This window comes from Elephas maximus, chromosome 14, assembly GCF_024166365.1.
Source record: "Elephas maximus indicus isolate mEleMax1 chromosome 14, mEleMax1 primary haplotype, whole genome shotgun sequence".
Taxonomy (NCBI): domain Eukaryota; kingdom Metazoa; phylum Chordata; class Mammalia; order Proboscidea; family Elephantidae; genus Elephas; species Elephas maximus.
Genome location: NC_064832.1, coordinates 24477854 through 24503152, shown reverse-complemented (window position 1 = coordinate 24503152; position 25299 = coordinate 24477854). Strand labels below are relative to the sequence as shown.

General features: G+C 39.9%; 1 protein-coding gene across 3 annotated transcripts in view; it reads left to right on the top strand.

Annotated features, from left to right (window-relative positions):
- LOC126058277 (phosphatidylinositol 3,4,5-trisphosphate 3-phosphatase TPTE2-like) overlaps nucleotides 1-25299 on the top strand; it is a 310242-nt gene that overhangs the window by 221431 nt on the left and 63512 nt on the right. The window contains exons 12-15 of one of the 3 annotated variants that reach the window (XM_049853315.1): nucleotides 10866-10985; nucleotides 12472-12571; nucleotides 12712-12775; nucleotides 13913-13977. In XM_049853315.1, coding sequence (XP_049709272.1) covers nucleotides 10866-10985; nucleotides 12472-12571; nucleotides 12712-12775; nucleotides 13913-13977 — 349 coding nt within the window. Of the gene's footprint in view, nucleotides 1-10865; nucleotides 10986-12471; nucleotides 12572-12711; nucleotides 12776-13911; nucleotides 13978-25299 lie in introns of those variants that run through there. The other 2 variants (XM_049853316.1, XM_049853317.1) reach the window with 2 other exon arrangements.

The following is a 25299-nucleotide window of genomic DNA, read 5'->3' as shown; positions in this document are numbered from 1 at the left end:
GAACACTAATGACTGAAGACCAGACGAGTTGTGGAATGACAGCAAGAACATCATACATGAAGAAAGCAAAAAGTTATTAAAAAGACAGGAAAGAAAGAAAAGACCAAAACAGATGTCAGAAGAGACTTTGAAACTTGCTGTGAACATCCAGTAGCTAAAGTAAACGGAAGAAACGATGAAGTCAAAGAGCTGAACAGAAGATTTCAAAGGGCAGCTCGAGAAGACAAAGTGTTATAATGACATGTGCAAAGACCTGGATTTAGAAAACCAAAAAGGAAGAACATGCTCAGCATTTCTCAAGCTGAAAGAACTGAAGAAAAATTCAAGCCTCAAGTTGCAGTTTTGAAGGAGTCTATGGGCAAAATGGGAACCACGGTGGCATAGTGGATAAGTGCTATGGCTGCTAACCAAAAGGTCAGCGGTTCAGATCCACCAGTGCTCTTTGGAAACTCCACGGGGCAGTTCTACTCTGTCCTTTAGGGTCGCTATGAATAAGAATTGACTCCATGGCAATGGGTTTGGTTTTTTTTTTTTAGTGGGCGAAATATTGAATGATGCAGGAAGCATCAAAAGCATAAGGGAGAGGTGGAGCCAAGATGGCGGAATAGACAGATGCTTCCATCCAGCCCTCTTTACAACAAAGACTTGAAAAAAACAAGTGAAATCAGTATATTTGTGACAAGCTGGGAGCCCTGAGCGTCAAAGGCAAGCTTAGACAATGAATTGAGGGTCAGGGGAAGGAAGAGACCATTCAGAAGCAGAGAGGAGTTACAGAACCTAAATCACAGGGAACCCTAGGTCACCATTCCTGAAGCGGCGGCGGCGGCAGTGGGCTGATACTAGCATTCAGCCGCAGTTTCCTCAGGGAGAAGCAGCTAGCCACAAAGCCCACTCACACCTCCGGAACCTGAAGAGAATGGCGCTCTCTGCATAAAGCTAAGTACTTGCTTGTATTTTACCGCGCCCCCCCCCACACACCCCCAAGCCAGCTTCAGCAGCTGAATCCCTAGCCTGAGATAGACCCTGGTGAGCTCCTGGAGCCATCCTCCCAGGCTTGGGGAAAGAAAAAATTTGCAACTGGGGGAAAAAAGATAATTTGCTAGCTCCATTAAGCGGGGGAGCTCAGGACAGAAGCAGCTCCTGTCCAGGCATAAACCGTCCATGGACCCTGAGCACCTTTCCCTTCTGCTTGGACCTGTGTGGGCCTGTTTCGGGAGAATAGGCCCTTGTTGGCAAACTCCAACCATTTCAGTGGTGCGGCAGAGAGGTGGGTATTTGACGTTTGACATTGCCAATTAAACAAGGTCCTCACCTACCCAAAACAGGGACCTAAGAATTGGTAGTTCCATTTGGGTTGCCCAGCCACCTGCAACAGGGATCCAGGGATAACTGGTATCTCCCAGTCCTTACAACCAAAAACTTTGGGTGCCCACGGTCCCTCTGCAGAGCCCACCCACCAGCATGCTCTAGGAAACAGAGATGCGTTTTCCTCAGAGACACTTGGAGGTCGGTTCTTGGCCCCCTGCCTTGTTCAGAGCGTGACCCCCTGCTGCAATCACATACCGGTATATACGCCAATCACCCCTGCCCCTCTAAGACTGTAGGACAGAGCCTGTACCACACACTTGATATCAGCTACCTGGAAACCTGAGCTGAGTTTATACAAGAAAACTGATGGACTCCTAGACTGATATACCTGTTAACAGCTCAGCCAGCTGGGGACAGGACACCAGAGCTCCAAAGGCAAAAATAATCAAGCTAGCTCACTCAAGCAACCCATAGGGGTGTACCAAAACAAAACAAAGCAAGCAGCTACGACACAGTAAGTAAGCATAAACTAATTCAATTACTTATAGATGGCTCAGAGACAACAGTCAATATCAAGTCACATAAAGAAACAGGCTATGATCACCTCAACAGGCTCTCAAAACAAAGAATCCAGGGATCTTCTAGATGAAAGTGCATTCCTGGAATTACCAGATGCAGAATACAAAAGTTTAATATACAGAACCGTTCAAGACATCAGGAAGGAAATGAGGCAATACGCAGAGCAAGCCAAGGAACACACAGATAAAGCAACTGAAGAAATTGGAAAGATTACTCAGGAACATAATGAAAAGTTTAATAAGCTGGAAAAACCCATAGACAGACAGCAATCAGTTCAGAAGATTAACAATAAAATTACAGAATTAGATAACTCAATAGAAAGTCAGAGGAGCAGAATTGAGCAAGTAGAAGCTAGAATTTCTGAACTTGAAGATAAATCACTTGGCACTAATATATATGAAGAAAAATCAGATAAAAGAATTAAAAAAAATGAAGAAACCTTAAGAATCATGTGGGACTCTATCAAAAGAAATAACCTAGGAGTGATTGGAGTATCAGAAAAGAGAGGGATAACAGAAAATACAGAGAAAATTGTTGAGGATTTGTTGGCAGAAAACGTCCCTGATCTTGTGAAAGATGAGAAGATATCTATCCAAGATGCTCATCGAACTCCACATCAGGTAGATCTTAAAAGAAAGTCACCAAGACATATTATAATCAAGCTTGCCAAAACCAAAGATAAAGAGACAATTATAAGAGCAGGGAAGGATAAAAGAAAAGTCACCTACAAGCAAGAGCCAATAAAAATAACCTCGGACTCCTTGGCAGAGACCATGAAGGCAAGAAGGCAATGGGATGACATATTTTAAAAATTGAGGGAAAAAAATTGACTGCCAAGAATCATATATCCAGCAAAACTGTCTCTTAAATATGAAAGTGAAATTAAGACATTTCCAGATAAACACAAGTTTAGGGAATTCGTAAAAACCAAACCAAAACTACAAGAATTACTAAAGGCACTTCTTTGGTTAGAAAATCAATAATATCAGGTATTGATCCAAGACTAGAACACTGGGCAGAGCAACCAGAAGTCAACCCAGACAGGGAAATAAAAAAAAAAAAAGTAAGATTAAAAAAAAGAAAAAGCCCAACACAGGTTAACGGCAATGTTATTATATAAAACAAGACAACATTAAAATAATAAAGAGGGACTAAGAAATGTAATCATACACCTTCCATATGGAGAGGAAGATACGGTAATACAAAGAAATAAAGGTTAGTTTTAAATTTAGAAAAATAGGGGTAAATAATAAGGTAACCACAAAGGAGGCAAACTATCCTACTCATCAAATTAAAATACAAGGATAAAAATATAGACTCAGCAGAAACAAAATCAACAACAACAAATCTGAGGAAAGGACAATATATAAAGAAAATCTACTCAGCACATAAAATCAAGTGGGAAAAAGAAGCTGTCAACACAAAAAACGACATCAAAATGATAGCACTAAAATCATACCTATCCATAATTACCCTGAAGGTAAATAGACTAAATGCACCAATAAAGAGACAGAGAGTGGCTGAATGGATTAAAAAACAAGATCCATCTATGTGTTGCCTACAAGAGACACACCTTAGACTTAGAGACACAATAAACTAAAACTCAAAGGATGGAAAAAATATATCAACTAAACAACAATCAAAAACGAGTAGGAGTGGCAATATTAATCTCTGACAAAGTAGACTGTAAAGTTAAATCCATCAGAAAGGCTAAGGAAGGACACTGTGTAGTGATTAAAGGAACAACACACCAAGAAGATATAACCATATTAGATATTTTTGCACCCAATGACAGGGCTGCAAGATACATAAAACAAACTCTATCAGCATTGAAAAGTGAGATAGACAGCTCCACAATAATAGAAGGAGACCTCAACAGACCACTTTTGGTGAAGGACAGGACATCCAGAAAGAAGCTCAACAAAGACACAGAAGATCTAAATGCCACAATCAACCAACTTGACCTCGTAGACATATACAGAACACTCCACCCAACAGCAACCAACTATACTTTCTTTTCTAGTGCGCATAGAACATTCTTTAGAATAGACCACATATTAGGTCATAAAGCAAGCCTTAGCAGAATCCAAAACATTGAAATATTACAAAGCATCTTCTCTGACCATAAGGCCAAAAAAGTGGAGATCAATAACAGGAAAAGCAGGGAAAAGAAATCAAACACTTGGAAACTGAACAATAAATACCCTGCTCAAAAAAGACTGGATTATAGAAGACATTAAGGATGGAACAAAGAAATTCAGAGAATCCAGTGAGAATGAAAACACTTCCTATCAGAACCTTTGGGACACAGCAAAAGCGGTGCTCAGAGGTCAATTTATATCAATAAATGCACACATCCAAAAAGAAGAAAGGGTCAAAATCAAAGAACTATCCCTACAACTTGAACAAATAGAAAGAGAGCAACAAAAGAAACCCACAGGCACCAGAAGAAAACAATAATAAAAATTAGAGCTGAATAAATGAAATAGAAAATGAAAAACAACTGAAAGAATTAACAAGACCAAAAGCGGGTTTTTTGAAAAAAATCAACAAAATTGATAAACCACTGACCAAACTGACAAAAGAAAAACAGGAGAAAAGAAATAACCTGAATAAGAAATGAGATGGGCGATATTACAACTGACCCAGGTGAAATTAAAAGAATCATATCAGATTACTATGAGAAAATATACTCAAAAAAATTGAAAACTTAGAAGAAATGGATGAATTCCTAGAAACACACTACCTACCAAAACTAACACAAACACATGTAGAACAACTAACTAGACCCATAACAAAAGAAGAGATTGAAAAGGTAATCAAAAAGCTCCCAACAAAAAAAAGCCCTGGCTTCACTGCAGAGTTTTACCAAATGTTCAGAGAAGAGTTAACACCACTACTACTAAAGGTATTTCAGAGCGTAGAAAAGGATGGAATACACCAAACTCATTCTATGAAGTCACCATATCCCTGATACCAAAATCAAGTAAAGACACCACAAGAAAAGAAAATTATAGACCTATATCCCTCATGAATGTAGATATAAAAATCCTCAACAAAATTCTAGCCAATAGAATTCAACTACATATCAAAAAAATAATTCACCATGACCAAGTGGGATTCATACCAGGTATGCAGGGATGGTTCAACATTAGAAAAACAATTAATGTAATCCCCCACATAAATAAAAGACAAGAATCACATGATTTTATCAATTGATGCAGAAAAGGCATTTGACAAAGTTCAACACTCATTTGTGATAAAAACTCTCAGCAAAATAGGAATAGAAGGAAAATTTCTCAACATGATAAAGGGCATTTATACAAAACCAACAGCCAACAGCACGCTAAATGGAGAGAGCCTGGAAACATTCCCATTGAGATCGGGAACCAGACAAGGATGCCCTTTATCACCACTCTTATTCAACATTGTGATGGAAGTCCTAGCCAGAGCAATCAGCCTAGGTAAAGAAATAAAGGGCATCCAGATTGGCAAGGAAGAAGTAAAAGTATCTCTATTTGCAGATGACATGGTCTTATACACAGAAAACCTTAAGGAATCTTCCAGAAAACTGCTGAAACTAATAGAAGAGTTCAGCAGAGTATCAGGATGCAAGATAAACATACAAAAATCAGTTGGATTCCTCTACACCAACAAGAAGAACATCGAAGAGGAAATCACCAAATCAATGCCATTTACATTAGCCCCAAGAAGATAAAATACTTAGGAATAAATCTTACCAGAGAGTTAAAAGACTTATACAAAGAAAACTAGAGTACACTTCTGCAAGAAACCAAAAGAGACTTACATAAGTGGAAGAACATACCTTGCTCGTGGATAGGAAGACAACATTATAAAAATGTCTATTTTACCAAAAGTGATCCATATATTTAATGCAATTCTGATCTAAATCCCAAGGACATTCTTTAATGAGATGGAGAAACAAATCGCCAACTTCACATGGAAGGAAAAGAGGCTCCGGATAAATAAGGCATTACTGAAAAAGAAGAACAAAGTGGGAAGCCTTACTTTACCTGATTTTAGAACCTATTATACCGCCACAGTAGTGAAACCAGCCTGGTACTGGTACAACAACAGATACATGGACCAATGGAACAGAAATGAGAATCCAGACATAAATCCATCCACATATGAGCAGTTGATATTTGACAAAGACCCCAAAACTGTTAAATGGGGGAAAGACAGTCTTTTTAACAAATGGTGCTGCCATAACTGGATATCCACCTGCAGAAAAATGAAACAAGACCCATACCTCACTCCATGCACAAAAACTAAATCAAAATGGATCAAAGACCTAAATATAAAATCTAATATAATAAAGATCATGGAAGAAAAAGTAGGGACAACATTAGGAGCCCTAATACATGGCATAAACAGTGTAGAAAACATTATAAAGAACGTAGAAGAAAAACTAGATAACTGGGAGCTCCTAAAAATCAAACACTTATGCTGATCCAAAGACTTCACCGAAGGAGTAAAAAGACTACCTACAGACTGGGAAAAAGTTTTTAGCTATGACATTTCTGATCAGCGCCTGATGTCTAAAATCTACATGATTCTGCAAAAACTCAACAGCAAAAAGACAAATAAAAAAAACAAAAATATATGAATAGGCACTTCACTAAAGAAGACATTCAGGTAGCTAACAGATATATGAGGAAATGCTCATATATCATTAGCCACTAGAGAAATGCAGATCAAAACTACAATGAGATTTCATCTCACCCCAACAAGGCTGGCATTAATCCAAAAAACACAAAAGAATCAATGTTGGAGAGGCTGTGGAGAGACTGGAACACTCATACACTGCTGGTGGGAATGTCAAATGGTACAACGACTTTGGAAATCGATTTGGCAGTTCCTTAAAAAGCTAGAAATAGAACTACCATACAATCCAGCAATCCCACTCCTTGCAATATATCCTAGAGAAATAAGAGCCTTTACACAAACAGATATATGCACACCCATGTTTATTGCAACACTGCTTACAATAGCAAAAAGATGGAAGCAACCAAGGTGCCCATCAATGGATGAATGGATAAATAAATTATGGTATATTCACACAATGGAACACTATGCATCAATAAAGAACAGTGAGGAATCTGTGAAACATTTCATAACATGGAGGAACCTGGAAGGCATTATGATGAGTGAAATTAGTCAGTTGCAAAAGGACCAATATTGTATAAGACCACTATTATAAGAACTTGAGAAATAGCTTAAACTGAGAAGAAAACATTCTTCTGTGGTCATAAGTGGTGAAGGGAGGGAGGGTGGGAGAGGAGTATTCACTAATTAGATGGTAGATAAGAACTACTTTAGGTGAAGAGAAAGACAACACACAATACAGGGGAGGTCAGCACAATTGGACTCAACCAAAAGCAAAGCAGTTTCCTGAATAAACTGAATGCTTTGAAGGCCAGTATAGCAGGGGCAGGGGTCTGGGGACCATGGTTTCAGGGGACATCTAATTCAATTGGCATAATAAAATCTATTAAGAAAACATTCTGCATCCCACTTTGAAGAGTGGCGTCTGGGGTCTTAAACGCTAGCAAGCAGCCATCTAAGATGCATGAATAGGTCTCAACCCACCTGGATCAAAGGAGAATGAAGAACACCAAGGACACAAGGTGATTACGAGCCCAAGAGACAGAAAGGGCCACATGAACCAGAGACTACATCATCGTGAGACCAGAAGAACTAGATGGTGCCCGGCTACAACCGATGACTGCCCTGACAGGGAACACAACAGAGAACCCCTGAGGAAACAGGAGAGCAGTGGGATGCAGACCCCAAATTCTCATAAAAAGACCAGACTTAATGGTCTGACTGAGACTGGAAGGACCCCAGTGGTCATGGCCCCCAGACCTTCTGTTGGCCCAGGACAGGAATCATTCCCGAAGCCAACTCTTCAGACGTGGATTAGACTGGACAATGGGTTGGAGATGGATGCTGGTGAGGAGTGAGCTTCTTGGATCAGGTGGACACTTGATACTATGTTGGCATCTCCTGCCTAGAGGGGAGATGAGAGGGTGGAGGGGGTTAGGAGCTGCTGGAAAGGACACGAAAAGAGAGAGTGGAGGGAGAGAGCGGGCTGTCTCATTAGGGGGAGAGTAATTGGGAGTGTGTAGCAAGGTGTTTATGGGTTTTTGTGTGAGAGACTGACTTGATTTGTAAACTTTCACTTAAAGCACAATAAAAATTATTTAAAAAAAAAAAGCAGATGGAATGAATATACAGAGTCTTGTACCAGAAAGAATTAGTGGACATTCAGCCATTTCAGTAGGTAGCTTATGATCAAAAATTGATGGTACTGAAGGAAGAAGTCCAAGCTGCACTGAAGACATTGGTGAAAATCAAGGCTCCAGAAACTGACAGAATACCAACTGAGATGTTTCAGCAAATGGATGCAGCACTGAAAGTGCTCACTGGTCTATGCCAAGAAATGTGAAAGACAACTACTTGGCCAACCAAGTGGGAAAGAGCTGTGTTTATGCCTGTTACAAAGAAATGTGATCCAACAGAATGAGGAAATTCTCCAAAAAATATCGTTAATATCACACACAAGTAAAATTTTGCTGGAGATCATTCAAAAGCAGATGCAGCAGTACATTGACAAGGAACTGCCAGAAACTCAAGCCAGATTCAGAAAAGGACATGGAACCAGGGATATCACTGCCAATGTCAGATTGATCTTGGCTGAAACAGATAATACCAGAAAGATGTTTACCTGTGTTTTACTGGCTATGCAAAGGTATTCGACTGTGTGCATCATAACAAATTATGGATAACATTGCAAAGAATGGAAATTTTGGACACTTAATTGTGCTCATGAGGAACCTGTACACAGACCAAGAGGCAGTCGTTAAACAGAACAAGGGCAACCGCATGATTTAAATTCAGGAAAGGTGTGTGTCAGGGTTGTATCCTTTCACCATACTTATTCGATCTGTATGCTGAGCAGATAATCTGAGAAGACAGACTATGTGAAGAAGAACGAGGCATCAGGATTGGAGGAAGACTTACTAACAACCTGCAGAATGCAGATGACACAACCTTGCTTGTTGAAAGGGGAGAGAATTTGAAGCACTTACTGATGAAGATCAAAGACCACAGCCTTCAGTATGGATTACACCTTAACATAAAGAAAACAAAAATCCTCACAACTGGACCAATAAGCAACATCATGATAAAAGGAGAAAAGATCAAAGTTGTCAAGGATTTCATTTTACTTGTATTCACAATCAATGCCCAGGGAAGCAGCAGTCAAGAAATCAAATGACGTATTGCATTGGGCAAATTGCTGCAAAAGACCTCTTTAAAGCGTTAAAAAGTAAAGGTGTCTCTTTAAGGATGAAGGTGTGCCTGAGCCAAGCCATGACATTTTCAATTGCCTAATATGCATGCAAAAGCTGGAATGAAGAAGGAACACAGAAGAAGAATTAATGCCCTTGAATTATGGCGTTGGCAAACAATATTGAATATACCATGGACTGCCAGAAGAATGAACAAATCTGTCTTGGAAGAAGTACAGCCAGAATGCTCCTTAGAAGCAAGGATGGCAAGACTTCCTCTCACATAATTTGGACATGTTTTCAGGAGGGATCAGTCCCTGGAGAAGGACATCGTGCTTGGTAAAGTAGAGGGTCAATGAAAAAGAGGCAGACCCTCAAAGAGAGAGATGAATTGACGTAGTGGCTGCAACAACAGGATGAAGCATAACAACAATTGTGAGGATTGCGCAGAACTGGGCAGTGTTTCGTTCTGTTGTGCATAGGGTCACTATAGTCAGAACCAAGTTGATGGCACCTAACAACAACAATATATGTGAAGTATAAATATTAGTAATTTTATTAACAGTGGAGTCCTAACAGTTGATGATATATTAAATTCTAGATAATAGATCATAAATAACTCCATATTTCAGTTACATAAAATTTTTTTAAGTTCTGAGGAGATGGAGGCACACTGGTTCCGTCAGTGAGTCTTGGTAGTAAGGCGGGAGCTGATTTTCTCTGCTTGTTGACTTTCTGAGTAGGTGGGCAGAGATGAGCCAATCTTGGAACTGGAAGAGCTGTGGGAGTCAGGGACTTAGTTCTCCATCTTTGCTTCATCCATTGCATCTCAGAAGGCAGCTTGTCTCTTCTCCTGCTGAACTTTTATCCTCATGCCTTTGAGCTCAGGACAGTTGCCCACTCCTAGGTTACTCAGAGCCTGGGACACGCCCCGCCCTGGTGCAGCAATGCCCATGTCTGAAGGAGCCAGTGCTGGGGAGAAAGGTGCGGGGCATGGAAGTTAAGCTTTGCCTAGGTGCAAAAAAACAAAAACAAAAAACAGAAAAACCCCAGCCCTTCAGGATTCTAGTGCGGGCCAGACAATGAGTTTGCAGACCAAAATAGCAGACCCCTCTCCACTGTACAGGCCCGGTTGCTCTAAAGCTGTATCAAGTTCAGCTTCCACTGCCCAGCAATACTGTACAATACCCCACCTTTCTCCTCCCATCTATGTGAAGGCAGTGTTTGCCTTTTGTTTAATGGTTTGAACTGTACTTATATTTCCATATTGATGTTTTTGTCATAGGTATCCATAAAATAATTAATATAAATTTACTTTTTTAAAAATTGTAAGAATATACATAACAAAAAATTTGCCAACTGAACAATTTTTGCATGTATAATTCAGTGACATTGATTACGGCCTTCACGTTATGCAACAATTGTCACTGTCCTTTTTTTTGTTTTTTTTTTTTCCAACGTACTCCACCACCATTGACATGTACTCTGTGTTAGTGTTGAAAAAAAACTCGCCCTCTCCTCCACCCCCGGTATAAATTTACTTTATAAAAATGTTCCATTGATGTTATTTTTTTCCTAGTCCACTCTAGTAAATGTGTTTAAAATAATCCAATAAATTAAAATTCTTAATGAGCAACCTATTTGCTTTGTTTTGTATTACAGGAAACGACAGTATTTTTCTGATACGCTTAACTCCTTAGATGCTGTTGTTATTGGGGTGACCCTGCTGGTTAATATCATTTATACTTTCCATGGCTTTCAGGAATTTAATAATATCCCCAGGTAAGAAACATATGATTTACCTCTCCATGTTTTCCATGTTTTTTTTTTTTTTGCATTTTCTGTGGCTTTTCATTCTTTATAATATTTTACTTTCAATGTGCCAATTCTGTACTTATAAACTGCTTAAAAATGAAATATTTAGGTAAGTTTCCACATACCTTGAAACTAAAAGATGGTGGTATTTAGAGACCCGTGAAGGGTATACACAATAAGTACCTTTAGTTGAATAAGAAAGATGGAGCACCCGAGAAACTGGGGACTTTACCTCTTGTACTAATTTTCACTTCTTTATCTTCTGAAATTCCCACTAAATTCCCATTGTGCCTCAACATATGACCAAGAGAGTTTTGGTTTGATGGTATGCAAAATTTGAGTTACTACAATGATGATACCCTAAAAAAGAGCGAACGAAACAGAGAACAAGGACAGCAATGGACAGCATTGCAGAGGTGGAGTTTTGCAGCATAGTTCTGATAGAAATGAAGAAAGCTGAGGCACAGTTAGAGCTGTTAGGGATCAGGGAACTAAAATGCATACAAAGAGCTGATGGTTCTCTTTTTTCCCTCTTCTTGCTGGAACAGTGAAAAAAAGAAGGGCAGATGTGCTTTGGGATGTGGATGTTGGGTGGCTCGCTAGATGTATTTGTTAGTCAAATAGCTTGCTTCTGTCTGCACCCCAGCCTCCCAGGTCTTCATTTCGGACCCAAACTAAAAGTATTTTCAAGTGATAGGCCATCGGAGTTATTTGCAAATAATCTGAGCCAGTCTGGTCCTCCCACCTGGTAACCTCAGCATCATCTGAGAGTTTGCTAGAAACCAACACCTCAGGCCCTGCCAAGAGCTACTGAATCAATCTCTGGGGGTGGAACTCAGCAATCTGTGGGTTAACAAGCTTTTCCAGGTGATTCTTTTGTGTGCATGCTCAGGTTAGAGACGCGCTAGTGTAAACCTCAGCTCTCTGCGTGGTGTGTCTGGTGGGAGGAGAGACACCAGCTAGCACACTGGGGAAGTATTCCAGCTTGCTCCCTGTCTTTGGGTGCTGCAGCTATAATGGACATTTTTTACTGATGGGAATAACAGAGGTGAACAGTAACTCTCACTTTGTCTTGATGGGGAAACACTGAGGAATACTGGTCTTAAATGACAAAAGTTAAATCCACAAATTCTAAGATTCTGGTCCTCCACACCAGGGTTTCTTAACTGTGGCACTATTGACTTTGTGGGCCAGATAATTTGGGGTTGTCCTGTTCATTGTAGGATATTAAGCAGTATCCCTGGCCTCTGTCCACTAGATACCAATAGCATCTAGTAACATCGCTCCCTATACCCAGTTTGGCCACCAAAAATTTCTGCAGGCATTGCTGAATATCTGCTGGGCAGGTGTGTATGGGGGGTTGCCCTGATTGAGGACTACTGCTCTAGAGTTAGCCCATATTGACAAAATTCTCTTTCTGAAGCAAAAATGGATCTTTTTAATTCATTGTTAGATTGGCAGTTTTATTTCGATCTCTACGACTGATCATTCTGATAAGAATTTTCCATCTGGCTTATCAAAAAAGGCATTTGGAAAGACTGACCAGAAGGATGGTAAGTGGGCAAAACATGTTTATAACTCAGAAAAACGGGTTTTGGGAAATACCAGAGAGGGTTGAAGTCTATTTTTATTTATTTATCTTTATTTTGTGTTGATTATGTTTTACAAATTAATGATTATTTTAAACTCTCAGGTTTCTGGAAACAAAAGGCGATACAAGAGGGATGGATTTGACCTAGATCTCACTTATGTTACTGGTTTGTGCAGTTTAACTGTTGATCTACGTACATTAACTTCACACTTTTCTTGTGTGCAATTATGTTTTTATTTCTTGCCTGTCTAAGCCATGTTACTTCAAAGCATTCTTTCTTCATGAAGACATTTCACTATTAAAGCTCCCCCCCCCTTTTTTTTTTATTTCCTCCTTTATTCCTGAAAGTATTTTTTCTGAGATTCAGAATAGTTGCTTGCATTACTCCTCAGTCAGGAGATGCCATTCTACATCCAAGTGCTATGCTTCTAAACCAAAAAACCCGTTGCCGTTGAGTCGATTCTGACTCATAGCAACCCTATAGGACAGGGTAGAACTGCCCCATACGGTTTCCAAGGAGTGCTTGGTGGATTCCAACTGCCGACCTTTTGGTTAGCAGACGTAGCTACATTTTGGTAAAGGAGTGCCATCTATTCTACTTTATGCAACATTAAACATTATTAATATGTAACCACTGCGGACATGCCATTACTAGACCACTTGCTATTTTGGTAAAGAGGAATGCTTAAAACAAGAGAAATTGTGACAAAGTCTCCCTATAAATGAAATAACATCTGCCACGGTGACAGTATGACATATTAGTAGTCTGGCTATGGCAGTGAAAAATCTCCATTGTCTCAAATCGGGCCTACTAGGTTGCAGAAGAGGAAGTTGAATGGATATTCAACGGACTCCTTTTGAGTTTGGTTTAGAATTTACTGAGTTACAGTAGTTATCCTGGGCCCCTGCTTTCTTCCTAGGAGCCTAGAGAATGGGGCACTGCTTTTGTAGGTCTCAGGTTTTCTGAGTTAGGAGGGCTGGAAAGCACTCTGGGAGTTCCCACCACCATGGGAGCCCAGACTTGCTGTTTAAGATAAGAGACGAATTCCAACCACATAGGGAATTCCAGACTAAGGCTAACACAGGCCTGTCTCATCTGTCTAGAGCCAGGTGAGCCTTGGGAACACCATGTAAGTTTAATGGCCATTATACTGGATAATTTACTATCTTTTTCTCCTGAGTGTTAGTGCCATTCTCAATCCTGAAAGTTCTTTTCTATGAAGGAGTTTATGTGTAAGTTTAAGTTTTTATATTATTTCACCACTATAATGACATTCATAATGGCAACTATTTTGACTTCTAGACCGAATTATTGCGATGTCATTTCCATCTTCTGGAAAACAATCTTTTTATAGGAATCCCATTAAGGTAAGAGGATTTGCTAACAAATATTTATTATATTTCTCAGTGGACATAGACTGTGGACACATAAGTTTAATATTAGCCCTGAGATGGTAATATTATCCTAAAAATTTACTCTTTCAGGTAAAAAAAAAAAAGGATATAATGGCTTGAAATCACTTAGCTTTTGCTATGTTACAAACCATCCCAAAACTTATGGCTCATAACAACAACCATTTATTTAGCTCATGATGCTGCGGTTTGTGAATCTGGGTTGGGCTTAACTGGGTGGTTCTGCCGATCAGGGCTGGACTTCACTGAGCTCCCCTGGGCTCACTTATGCATCTGTGGACAGCTACTGGACATCTGAGGACAGGGTCATCTAAGACGACTTTACCGAGGGTTGCATGTGGTCTCTCATTCCCCAGCAGGCTAGTTGAGGCTAGCTCATGTGGTGGCAGTAGCAAGGGTCCCAGGAGCCCCAAGGAAAAGAATGCAAACCCCCTTAAGGCCAGGGTGAAAACTAGCATAACATGGCTCCTGCCTCCTTCTACTGGACAAGTAAATGACAAAGCCACCAAACGAGTGGGAAACAGACCCCATCTCTTGGTAACAGGAATTGCGAGGAATTATAATTTTGTTTTGTAGATTACCATAGGGGAGATGGATGGGAATGGTATGACTAAAATGTGTGTTCTCGGGTTGAGATCCTAAATTATAGTAGAGAATATGGATTTAGGTTCTGTGGGTGACTAAATAAATTAATTTCAAGCATACAATCTTGTTTACTGAGAAACTGCAGCTAAATTTGTTAAGGAAGTTTGCATACAGATGTGTGTGTGTATCAGTGAAATTTACACTATTTGTTATACTTCAATAAAAATGTAATTATATATATCTGTAAGTGCATGTGTGTATACATATATACACATGTATGCATATGTACATGTACACGTTATTGTTGTTGGCTGCCGTCAAGTCGATTTTGGGCTCATAGCAACCCCATGTGACAGAGTAGAACTGCCCCAAAGGGTTTTTTTTTTGTTTTTATTTATTTATTTTGTTGTTGCTATTGAGAATATACATAGCAAGACATATATGACCAGTTCAACTGTTTCTACACGTATAATTCAATGACACTCATTACATTCTTTGAGTTGTACAACTATTCTCACCTTCCTTTTTATGAGTTTTCGTCCCCCATTGACAGAAACTCACTGCATCCTAAGGTTCCTATCTAATCTTTCAAGTTGCTCTTGTCCGTTTCATCCCATATGTATAAATCTTAAAAAAGCATAATGCTCAAGGCAGATATTCTTTACTAGTTAAGCTAAACTATTGTTTGGTTTTAAGAAGACTTTGAGGGATATTTTGGGCTTAAGGTTTAAAGATATCTCAGAGATATAGCTTCAGGGGTTCATCCAGCCTTCAGGGCTACAGAAGCGCTGGAGTCCATGAGAATTTGAAATCCTGATATTCATTTCCCCCTTTGTGATCAGGATTCTTCTATAGCATCTTTGATCACAATGTTCAGTAATGGTTGCTGGGTATGATCCAGCTCTTCCGATCTCATGACTCTCCTTCCTCTGTTGCTCAGGTGTATAGAGACCAATTGGTGTACCTTGGCTGGCCACTTGCAACCTTTAAGACCCCGGCACTGTACAATGAACAAGGAGGTAGAACAGAAGCACTAAACATGATATTGGGCCAATTAACTGTGATGTCCCATGAAACCATGACCCTAAACCTCCAAAGAACAGAGGTTCGCTATGAGTCAGAACCCACTTGATGGCACCTAACAACAACAACAAAGCTCCAAACCAAGGAACTGAATCCCATGAGGTGTTTCGTTGTATATAAGCAGCCTCAGCAGCTACACTTTTTTTCTCTTTTGTCATCGTATATACGTCTGTCACACAACTTTTGCCAATTCAGCTTTTTACAGGTGTACAACTTATTGACACCAATAATTGGCTGTGCAATCCTACCCTTTTTTTTATTAAATTTTTTTTATTGTACTTTAGATGAAGGTCTACAGAACAAACTAGTTTCTCACCCAACAGTATACACATTGTTATATGACATTGGTTAACAACCCTACAACATGTCAACATTCTCCCTTCTCAACCCTGGGTTCCCTATTACCAGGTTCCATGTTCCCTCCTGCCTTCCAGTCCCTGCCCCAGGGCTGGTATGCCTCTTCAGTCTTGTTTTGTTCCATGGGCCTGTTCAATCTTTGGATGAAGGGTGAACCTCAGGAGTGACCTCATTACTGAACTTAAAGGGTGTCTGGGGGCCACACTCTCAGGGTTTCTCCAGTCTCTGTCAGGCCAGCAAGTCTGGTTTTTCTTTTTTTATATAATTTTTATTGTGCTTTAAGTGAAAGTTTACAAATTAAGTCTGTCTCTCACACGAAAAGCCATATACACCTTGCTACGCACTCCCAATTACTCTCCCCCTAATGAGACAGCCTGCTCTCTCCCTCCACTCTCTCTTTTCCTGTCCATTTTGCCAGCTTCTAACTCCCACTACTCTCCTATCTCCCCTCCAGGCCAGAGGTGCCAACATAGTCTCAGGTGTCCACCTAATCCAAGAAGCTCACTCCTCACCAGCATCCCCCTCCAACCCATTGTCCAGTCCAATCCATGCCTGAAGAGTTGGCTTAGGGAATGGTTCCTGTCTTGGGCAAACATAAGATCTGGGGGTCATGACCACTGGGATCCTTCTAGTCTCAGTCAGACCATTAAGTCTGGTCTTTTTATGAGAATTTGGGGTCTGCATCCCACTGCTCTCCTGTTTCCTCAGGGGTTCTCTGTTGTGTTCCCTGTCAGGGCAGTCATCGGTTGTAGCCGGGCACCATCTAGTTCTTCTGGTCTCAGGATGATGTAGTCTCTGGTTCATGTGGCCCTTTATGTCTCTTGGGCTCGTAATCACCTTGTGTCCTTGGTGTTCTTCATTCTCCTTTGATCCAGGTGGGTTGAGACCAATTGATGCATCTTAGATGGCTGCTTGCTAGCGTTTAAGACCCCAGACGCCACTCTTCAAAGTGGGATGCAGAATGTTTTCTTAATAGATTTTATTATGCCAATTGACTTAGATGTCCCCTGAAACCATGGTCCCCAGACCCCTGCCCCTGCTATGCTGGCCTTCAAAGCATTCAGTTTATTCAGGAAACTGCTTTGCTTTTGGTTGAGTCCAATTGTGCTGACCTCCCCTGTATTGTGTGTTGTCTTTCCCTTCACCTAAAGTAGTTCTTATCTACCATCTAATTAGTGAATACCCCTCTCCCACCCTCCCTCCCTTCCCGCTCTCATAACCAAAAAAGAATGTTTTCTTCTCAGTTTAAACTATTTTTCAAGTTCTTATAATAGTGGTCTTATACAATATTGGTCCTTTTGCAACTGACTAATTTCACTCATCATAATGCCTTCCAGGTTCCTCCATGTTATGAAATGTTTCACAGATTCCTCACGGTTCTTTATTGATGCGTAGTGTTCCATTGTGTGCATATACCATAATTTATTTATCCATTCATCCATTGATGGGCACCTTGGTTACTTCCATCTTTTTGCTATTGTAAGCAGTGCTGCAATAAACATGGGTGTGCATATATCTGTTTGTGTAAAGGCTCTTGTTTCTCTAGGATATATTCCAAGGAGTGGGATTGCTGGATCGTATGGTAGTTCTATTTCTAGCTTTTTAAGGAAGCGCCAAATCGATTTCCAAAGTGATTGTACCATTTTACTTTCCCACCAGCAGTGTATAAGTGTTCCAATCTCTCCAAGGCTCTCTAATATTGATTCTTTTCTGTTTTCTGGATTAATGCCTGTCTTGTTGGAGTGAGATGAAATCTCATTGGAGTTTTGATCTGCATTTCTCTAATGGCTAATAATTGTGAACATTTACTTATATATCTGTTAGCTAACTGAATGTCTTCTTTATGAAGTGTCTATTCATATCTTTTGCCCATTTTTTAATTGGGTTATTTGTCTTTTTGCAGTTGAGTTTTTGCAGTATCGTGTAGATTTTAGAGATCAGGCGCTGATCAGAAATGTCATAGCTAAAAACTTTTTCCCAGTCTGTAGGTAGTCTTTTCACTCTTTTGGCAAAGTCTCTGGATGAGCATAGGTGTTTGATTTTTAGGAGCTCCCAGTTATCTAGTTTTCCTTCAACATTCCTTATAATGTTTTGCATATTGTTCATGCCATGTATTAGGGGTCCTGATGTTGCCCCTATTTTTTCTTCCATGATCTTTATCATTTTAGATTTTTATATTTAGGTCTTTGATCCATTCTGATTTAGTTTTTGTGCATGGAGTGAGGTATGGGTCTTGTTTCATTTTTCTGCAGGTGGATATCCAGTTATGGCAGCACCATTTGTTAAAAAGACTGTCTTTCCCCCATTTAATGGTTTTGGGACCTTTGTCAAATATCAACTGCTCATATGTGGATGGATTTATGTCTGGATTCTCAATTCTGTTCCATTGGTCCATGTATCTGTTGTTGTACCAGTACCAGGTGGTTGTGACTACTGTGGCAGTATAATAGGTTCTAAAATCAGGTAAAGTAAGGCCTCCCACTTTGTTCTTCTTTTTCAGTAATGCCTTATTTACCCGGGGCCTCTTTCCCTTCCATATGAAGTTGGTGATTTGTTTCTCCATCTCATTAAAGAATGTCGTTGGGGTTTGGGTCGGAATTGCATGAAATGTATAGATCGCTTTTGGTAGAATAGACATTTTCACAATATTAAGTCTTCCTATCCACGAGCAAGGTATGTTCTTCCACTTACGTAAGTCTCTTTTGGTTTCTTGCAGAAGCGTACTCTAGTTTTCTTTGTATAAGTCTTTTAACTCTCTGGTAAGATTTATTCCTAAGTATTTTATCTTCTTAGGGCTTACTGTAAATGGCATTGATTTGGTGATTTCCTCTTCGACGTTCTTTTTTTTGGTGTAGAGGAATCCAACTGATTTTTGTATGTTTATCTTGTATCCGATACTCTGCTGAACTCTTCTATTAGTTTCAGTAGTTTTCTGGAAGATTCATTGGGGTTTTCTGTGTATAAGATCATATCATCTGCAAATAGAGATGCTTTTACTTCTTCCATACCAATCTGGATGCCCTTTATTTCTTTATCTAGCCTAATTACTGTGGCTAGGATTTCCACCACAATGTTGAATAAGAGTGGTGATAAAGGGCATCCTTTTTGTCTGGTTCCCAATCTCAGTGGGAATGCTTTCAGGCTCTCTCCATTTAGGGTGATGTTGACTCTTGGCTTTGTGTAAATGCCCTTTATTATGTTGAGAAATTTTCCTTCTATTCCTATTTTGCTGAGTGTTTTTATCATGAATGAGTGTTGAACTTTGTCAGTACCTTTTCTGCATCAATTGATAAAATCATGTGATTCTTATCTTTTGTTTTATTCATTTGGTGGATTACATTAATTGTTTTTCTAATGTTGAACCATCCCTGCATACCTGGTATGAATCCCACTTGGCCATGGTGAATTTTTTTTTTTTTTTTTTGATGTGCTGTTGAAGTCTACTGGCTGGAATTTTCTTGAGGATTTTTCCATCTACATTCATGAGAGATATAGGTCTATAATTTTCTTTTTTTGTGGTGTCTTTACCTGGTTTTGGTGCCAGGGATATGGTATGGTGGCTTCATAGAATGAGTTTGGTAGTGTTCCGTCGTTTTCTATGCTCTTAAATACCTTTAGAAGTAGTGGTGTTAACTCTTCTTGGAAAGTTTGGTAGAACTCTGCAGTGCAGCTGTCCGGACCAGGGCTTTTTTGTGTTGGGAGCTTTTTGATTCAATCTCTTCTTTTGTTATGGGTCTAGTTAGTTGTTCTACATGTGTTTGTGTTAGTTTTGGTAGGTAGTGTGTTTCTAGGAATTCATCCATTTCTTCTAAGTTTTCAATTTTTTTTGAGTATATTTTCTCATAGTAATCTGATATGATTCTTTTAATTTCACCTGGATCAGTTGTAATGTCGCCCATCTCATTTCTTATTCAGGTTATTTCTTTTCTCCTGTTTTTCTTTTGTCAGTTTGGTCAGTGGTTTATCAATTTTGTTGATTTTTTTCAAAAAACCCGCTTTTGGTCTTGTTAATTCTTTCAGTTGTTTTTCATTTTCTATTTCATTTATTCAGCTCTAATTTTTATTATTGTTTTCTTCTGGTGCCTGTGGGTTTCTTTTGTTGCTCTCTTTCTATTTGTTCAAGTTGTAGGGATAGTTCTTTGATTTTGGCCCTTTCTTCTTTTTGGATGTGTGCATTTATTGATATAAATTGACCTCTGAGCACCGCTTTTGCTGTGTCCCAAAGGTTCTGATAGGAAGTGTTTTCATTCTCACTGGATTCTCTGAATTTCTTTGTTCCATCCTTAATGTCTTCTATAATCCAGTCTTTTTTGAGCAGGGTATTTATTGTTCAGTTTCCAAGTGTTTGATTTCTTTTCCCTGCTTTTCCTGTTATTGATCTCCACTTTTTTGGCCTTATGGTCAGAGAAGATGCTTTGTAATATTTCAATGTTTTGGATTCTGCTAAGGTTTGCTTTATGACCTAATATGTGGTCTATTCTAAAGAATGTTCTATGCGCACTAGAAAAGAAAGTATAGTTGGTTGCTGTTGGGTGGAGTGTTCTGTATATGTCTACGAGGTCAAGTTGGTTGATTGTGGCATTTAGATCTTCTGTGTCTTTATTGAGCTTCTTTCTGGATGTCCTGTCCTTCACCAAAAGTGGTCTGTTGAGGTCTCCTTCTATTATTGTGGAGCTGTCTATCTCACTTTTCAATGCTTGTAGAGTTTGTTTTATGTATCTTGCAGCCCTGTCATTGGGTGCAAAAATATCTAATATGGTTATATCTTCTTGGTGTATTGTTCCTTTAATCACTACACAGTGTCCTTCCTTAGCCTTTCTGATGGATTTAACTTTACAGTCTACTTTGTCAGAGATTAATATTGCCACTCCTACTCATTTTTGATTGTTGTTTAGTTGATATATTTTTTCCATCCTTTGAGTTTTAGTTTGTTGTGTCTCTAAGTCTAAGGTGTGTCTCTTGTAGGCAACATATAGATGGATCTTGTTTTTTAATCCGTTCAGCCACTCTCTGTCTCTTTACTGGTACATTTAGTCCATTTACATTCAGGGTAATTATAGATAGGTATGAACTTAGTGCTATCATTTTGATGTCTTTTTTTGTGTGTTGTTGACAGTTTCTTTTTCCCACTTGATTTTAAGTGCCGAGTAGATTTTCTTTATATATTATCCTTTCCTCATATTTGTTGTTGTTGATTTTGTTTCTGCCGAGTCTATATTTTTCCCTCGTATTTTATTTTGATGAGTAGGACAGTTTGTTTCCTTTGTGGTTACCTTATTATTTACCCCTATTTTTCGAAATTTAAAACGAACTTTGTTTCTTTTTATCACTGTATCTTCCTCTCCATATGAAGGTGTATCATTACATTTCTTAGTCCCTCTTTATTATTTTAATGTTGTCTTCTTTTATATAATAACATCACTGTTATCCTGTTTTGGGCTTTTTTTTTTTTATATATAATATTCCTTTGTTTTTTTTTTTTTTTTTTTCTTTCTGTGTCTGGGTTAACTTCTGGTTGCTCTCTGCCCAGTGTTCTAGTCCTGGGTTGATACCTGATATTATTGATTTTCTAACCAAATAACTCCCTTTAGTATTTCCTGTAGTTTTGGGTTTGGTTTTTACAAATTCCCTAAACTTGTATTTATCTGGAAATGTCTTAATTTCACCTTCATATTTAAGAGACACTTTTGATGGATATATGATTCTTGGCAGTCAATTTTTTTCCTTTAATTTTTTAAATATGTCATCCCATTGCCTTCTTGCCTTCATGGTTTGTGCTGAGTAGTCTGAACTTATTCTTATTGGCTCTCCCTTGTAGGTGACTTTTCGTTTATCCCTCACTGCTCTTATAATTGTCTCTTTATCTTTGGTTTTGGCAAGTTTGATTATTATATGTCTTGGTGACTTTCTTTTAACATCTACCTTACGGGGAGTTCAATGAGCATCTTGGATAGATATTTTCTCATCTTTCACAATGTCAGGGAAGTTTTCTGCCAACAAATCTTCAACAATTTTCTGCTATCCCTCCCTTTTCCAGTACTCCAATCACTAGTAGGTTATTTCTCTTGATAGAGTCCCACATGATTCTTAAGGTTTCTTCATTTTTTTTAATTCTTTTATCTGATTTTTCTTCAAATATATTAGTGCCAAGTGATTTATCTTCAAGTTCAGGAATTCTAACTTCTAGTTGCTCAGTTCTGCTCCTCTGACTTTCTATTGAGTTATCTAATTCTGTAATTTTATTGTTAATCTTCTGAATTTCTGATTGCTGTCTGTCTATGGATTTTTCCAGCTTATTAAACTTTTCATTATGTTCCTGAATAATCTTTCTAATTTCTTCGGTGCTTTATCTGTGTGTTCCTTGGCTTGTTCTGCATATTGCCTCATTTCCTTCCTGATGTCTTGAAGGGTTCTGTATACTAAACTTTTGTATTCTGCATCTGGTAATTCCAGGAATGCGCTTTCATCTAGAAGATCCCTGGATTCTTTGTTTTGAGAAACTTTTGAGGTGATCATGGCCTGTTTCTTTATGTGACTTGATATTGACTGTTGTCTCTGAGCCATCTATAAGTAATTGAATTAGTTTATGCTTGCTTACTGTGTCGTAGCTGCTTGCTTTGTTTTGTTTTTTGGTATACCCCTATGGGTTGCTTGAGTGAGCTAGCTTGATTATTTTTGGCTTTGGAGCTCTGGTGTCCTGTCCCCAGCTGACTAGAGCTATAAACAGGTATATCAGTCTAGGAGTCCATCAGTGTTCTTGTATGAACTCAGCTCAGGTTTCCAGGTAGCTGATATCAAGTGTGTGGTACAGGCTCTGTCCTACAGTCTTAGAGGGGCAGGGGTGATTGGCGTATATACCAGTATGTGATTGCAGCAGGGGGTCACACTCTGAACAAGGCAGGGGGCAGAGAACCAACCCGCAAGTGTCTGTGAGGAAAATGCGTCCCTGTTCCCTAGAGCATGCTGGTGGGTGGGTTCTGCAGAGGGACCATGGGCACCCAAAGTTTTTGGTTGTAAGGACTGGGAGGTACCAGTTATCTTTGGACCCCTTTCACGGGTCGCTGGGTGACCTAAGTGGAGCTACCAGTCCTTAGGTCCCTCGTGTGGGTAGGTGAGGACCTTGTTTAATAGGCAAAGCAATGTCAAATGTCAAACACCCACCTCTCCACCACACAGCTGAAATGGTTGGAGTTTGCCAACAAGGGCCTATTCTCCTGAAATAGGCCCACACAGATTCATGCAGAAGGGAAAGGTGCTCAAGGTCCACGGACGGTTTATGCCTGGTTAGGAGCAGCTTCTGTCCTGAGCTTCCCCGGTTAATGGAGCTAGCAAATTATCTTATCCCCCCAGTTGCAAATTTTTTCCTTCCCCAAACCTCGGAGGATGGCTCTAGGTACTCCCAGGGTCGATCTCAGGCCCGGGGATTCTGCCGCCAAAGCCGGCTTGGGGGTGGTGGGGGTGCAGTCAAATAAAAGAAAGTACTTAGTTTTTGCAGAGCGCGCCGTTCTCCTCAGGTTCCAGAGGTGTGAGTAGGCTGTGAGGCTGGCTGCTTCTTCCTGAGGAAACTGCAGTGGAACGCTAGTACCAGCTGGCCACCACCGCTGCCACTGCCACTGCTCTAGGAATGGTGCCTGAGGCATCTCCGCAATTCAAGTCCGGTAACTCCTCTCCACTTCTGAATGGTCTCTTCCTTCCTTTGCCCCTCAGTTTGTTGTCTAAGCTTGCCTTTGATGCTCAGGGCTTGCAGCTTGTCACAAATATAGTCATTTCACTTGTTTTTTTGGGTCTTTGTTGTAAAGAGGGCTCACCGGAAGCATCTGTCTATTCCGTCATCTTCGCTCCACCTCCTCGTCTTTCTTTTTGAGTTAGAATTTTGTTCTACATTTTTCTCAAGCTCTGTCTGGGATCCTCTATTGTGATCCCTGTCAAAGTATTCAGTGGTGGTAGCTGGGCAGCATCTCATTGTTCTGGACTCAGTCTGGTGGAGGCCGTGGTAGATGTGGCCCATTAGTCCTGCAACCCTAACCTTAATCAATGTGATTTTTTTTAAATAATTTTTTTTGTGCTTTAAGTGAAAGTTTACAAATCAAGTCACTGTCTCACGTATAAACTTATATACACCTTACTACATACTCCCATTTACTCTCCCCCTAATGAGTCAGCTTGCTCCCTCCTTCCAGTCTTTCCTTTTGTGACGGTTTTGCCAGTTTCTAACCCTGTCTACCCTCCCATCTCCCCTCTAAGACAGGAGATACGAACACAGTCTCAAGTGTCCACCTGATACATGTAGCTCACTCCTCATCAGCATCTCTTTCCAACCCATTGTCCAGTCCATTCCATGTCTGATGAGTTGTCTTTGGGAATGGTGTTTGTCCTGGGCCAAGAGAAGGTTTGGGGACCATGACCGCCGGGATTCTTCTAGTCTCAGTCAGACCATTAAGTCTGGTCTTTTTGTGAGAATTTGGGGTCTGCATCCCACTGTTCCCCTGCTCCCTCAGGGGTTCTCTGTTGTGCTCCCTGTCAGGGCAGTCATCGGTTGTAGCCGGGCACCATCTAGTTCTTCTGGTCTCAGGATGATGTACGTCTCTATTCATGTGGCCCTTTCTGTCTCTTGGGCTCATAATTATCTTGTGACCTTGGTCTTCTTCATTCTTCTTTGATCCAGGTGGGTTGAGACCAATTGACGCATCTTAGATGGCCGCTTGTTAGCATTTGAGACCCCAGACGCCACACTTCAAAGTGGGATGCAGAATGTTTTCTTAGTAGAATTTATTTTGCCAATTGACTTAGATGTCCCCTGAAGCCATTATCCCCAAACCCCTGCCCTTGCTCCGCTGACCTTCACAGCATTCAGTTTATTCAGGAAATTTTTTGCTTTTGGTCCAGTCCAGTTGAGCTGAACTTCCCTGTATTGAGTGTTGTCCTTCCCTTCACCTGAAGTAGTTCTTATCTACTATCTAATCAGTAAATAACCTCTCTCACCCTCCCTCCCTCCCCGCCTCGTAACCACAAAAGTATGTGTTCTTCTCAGTTTGTACTATTTCTCAAGATCTTATAATAGTGGTCTTATACAATATTTGTCCTTTTGCCTCTGATTTCACTCAGCATAATGCCTTCCAGGTTCCTCCATGTTATGAAATGTTTCACAGATTCATTGCTGTTCTTTATCGATGTGTAGTATTCCATTGTGTGAATATACCACAATTTATTTAACCATTCATCCTTTGATGGACACTCTGGTTGCTTCCAGCT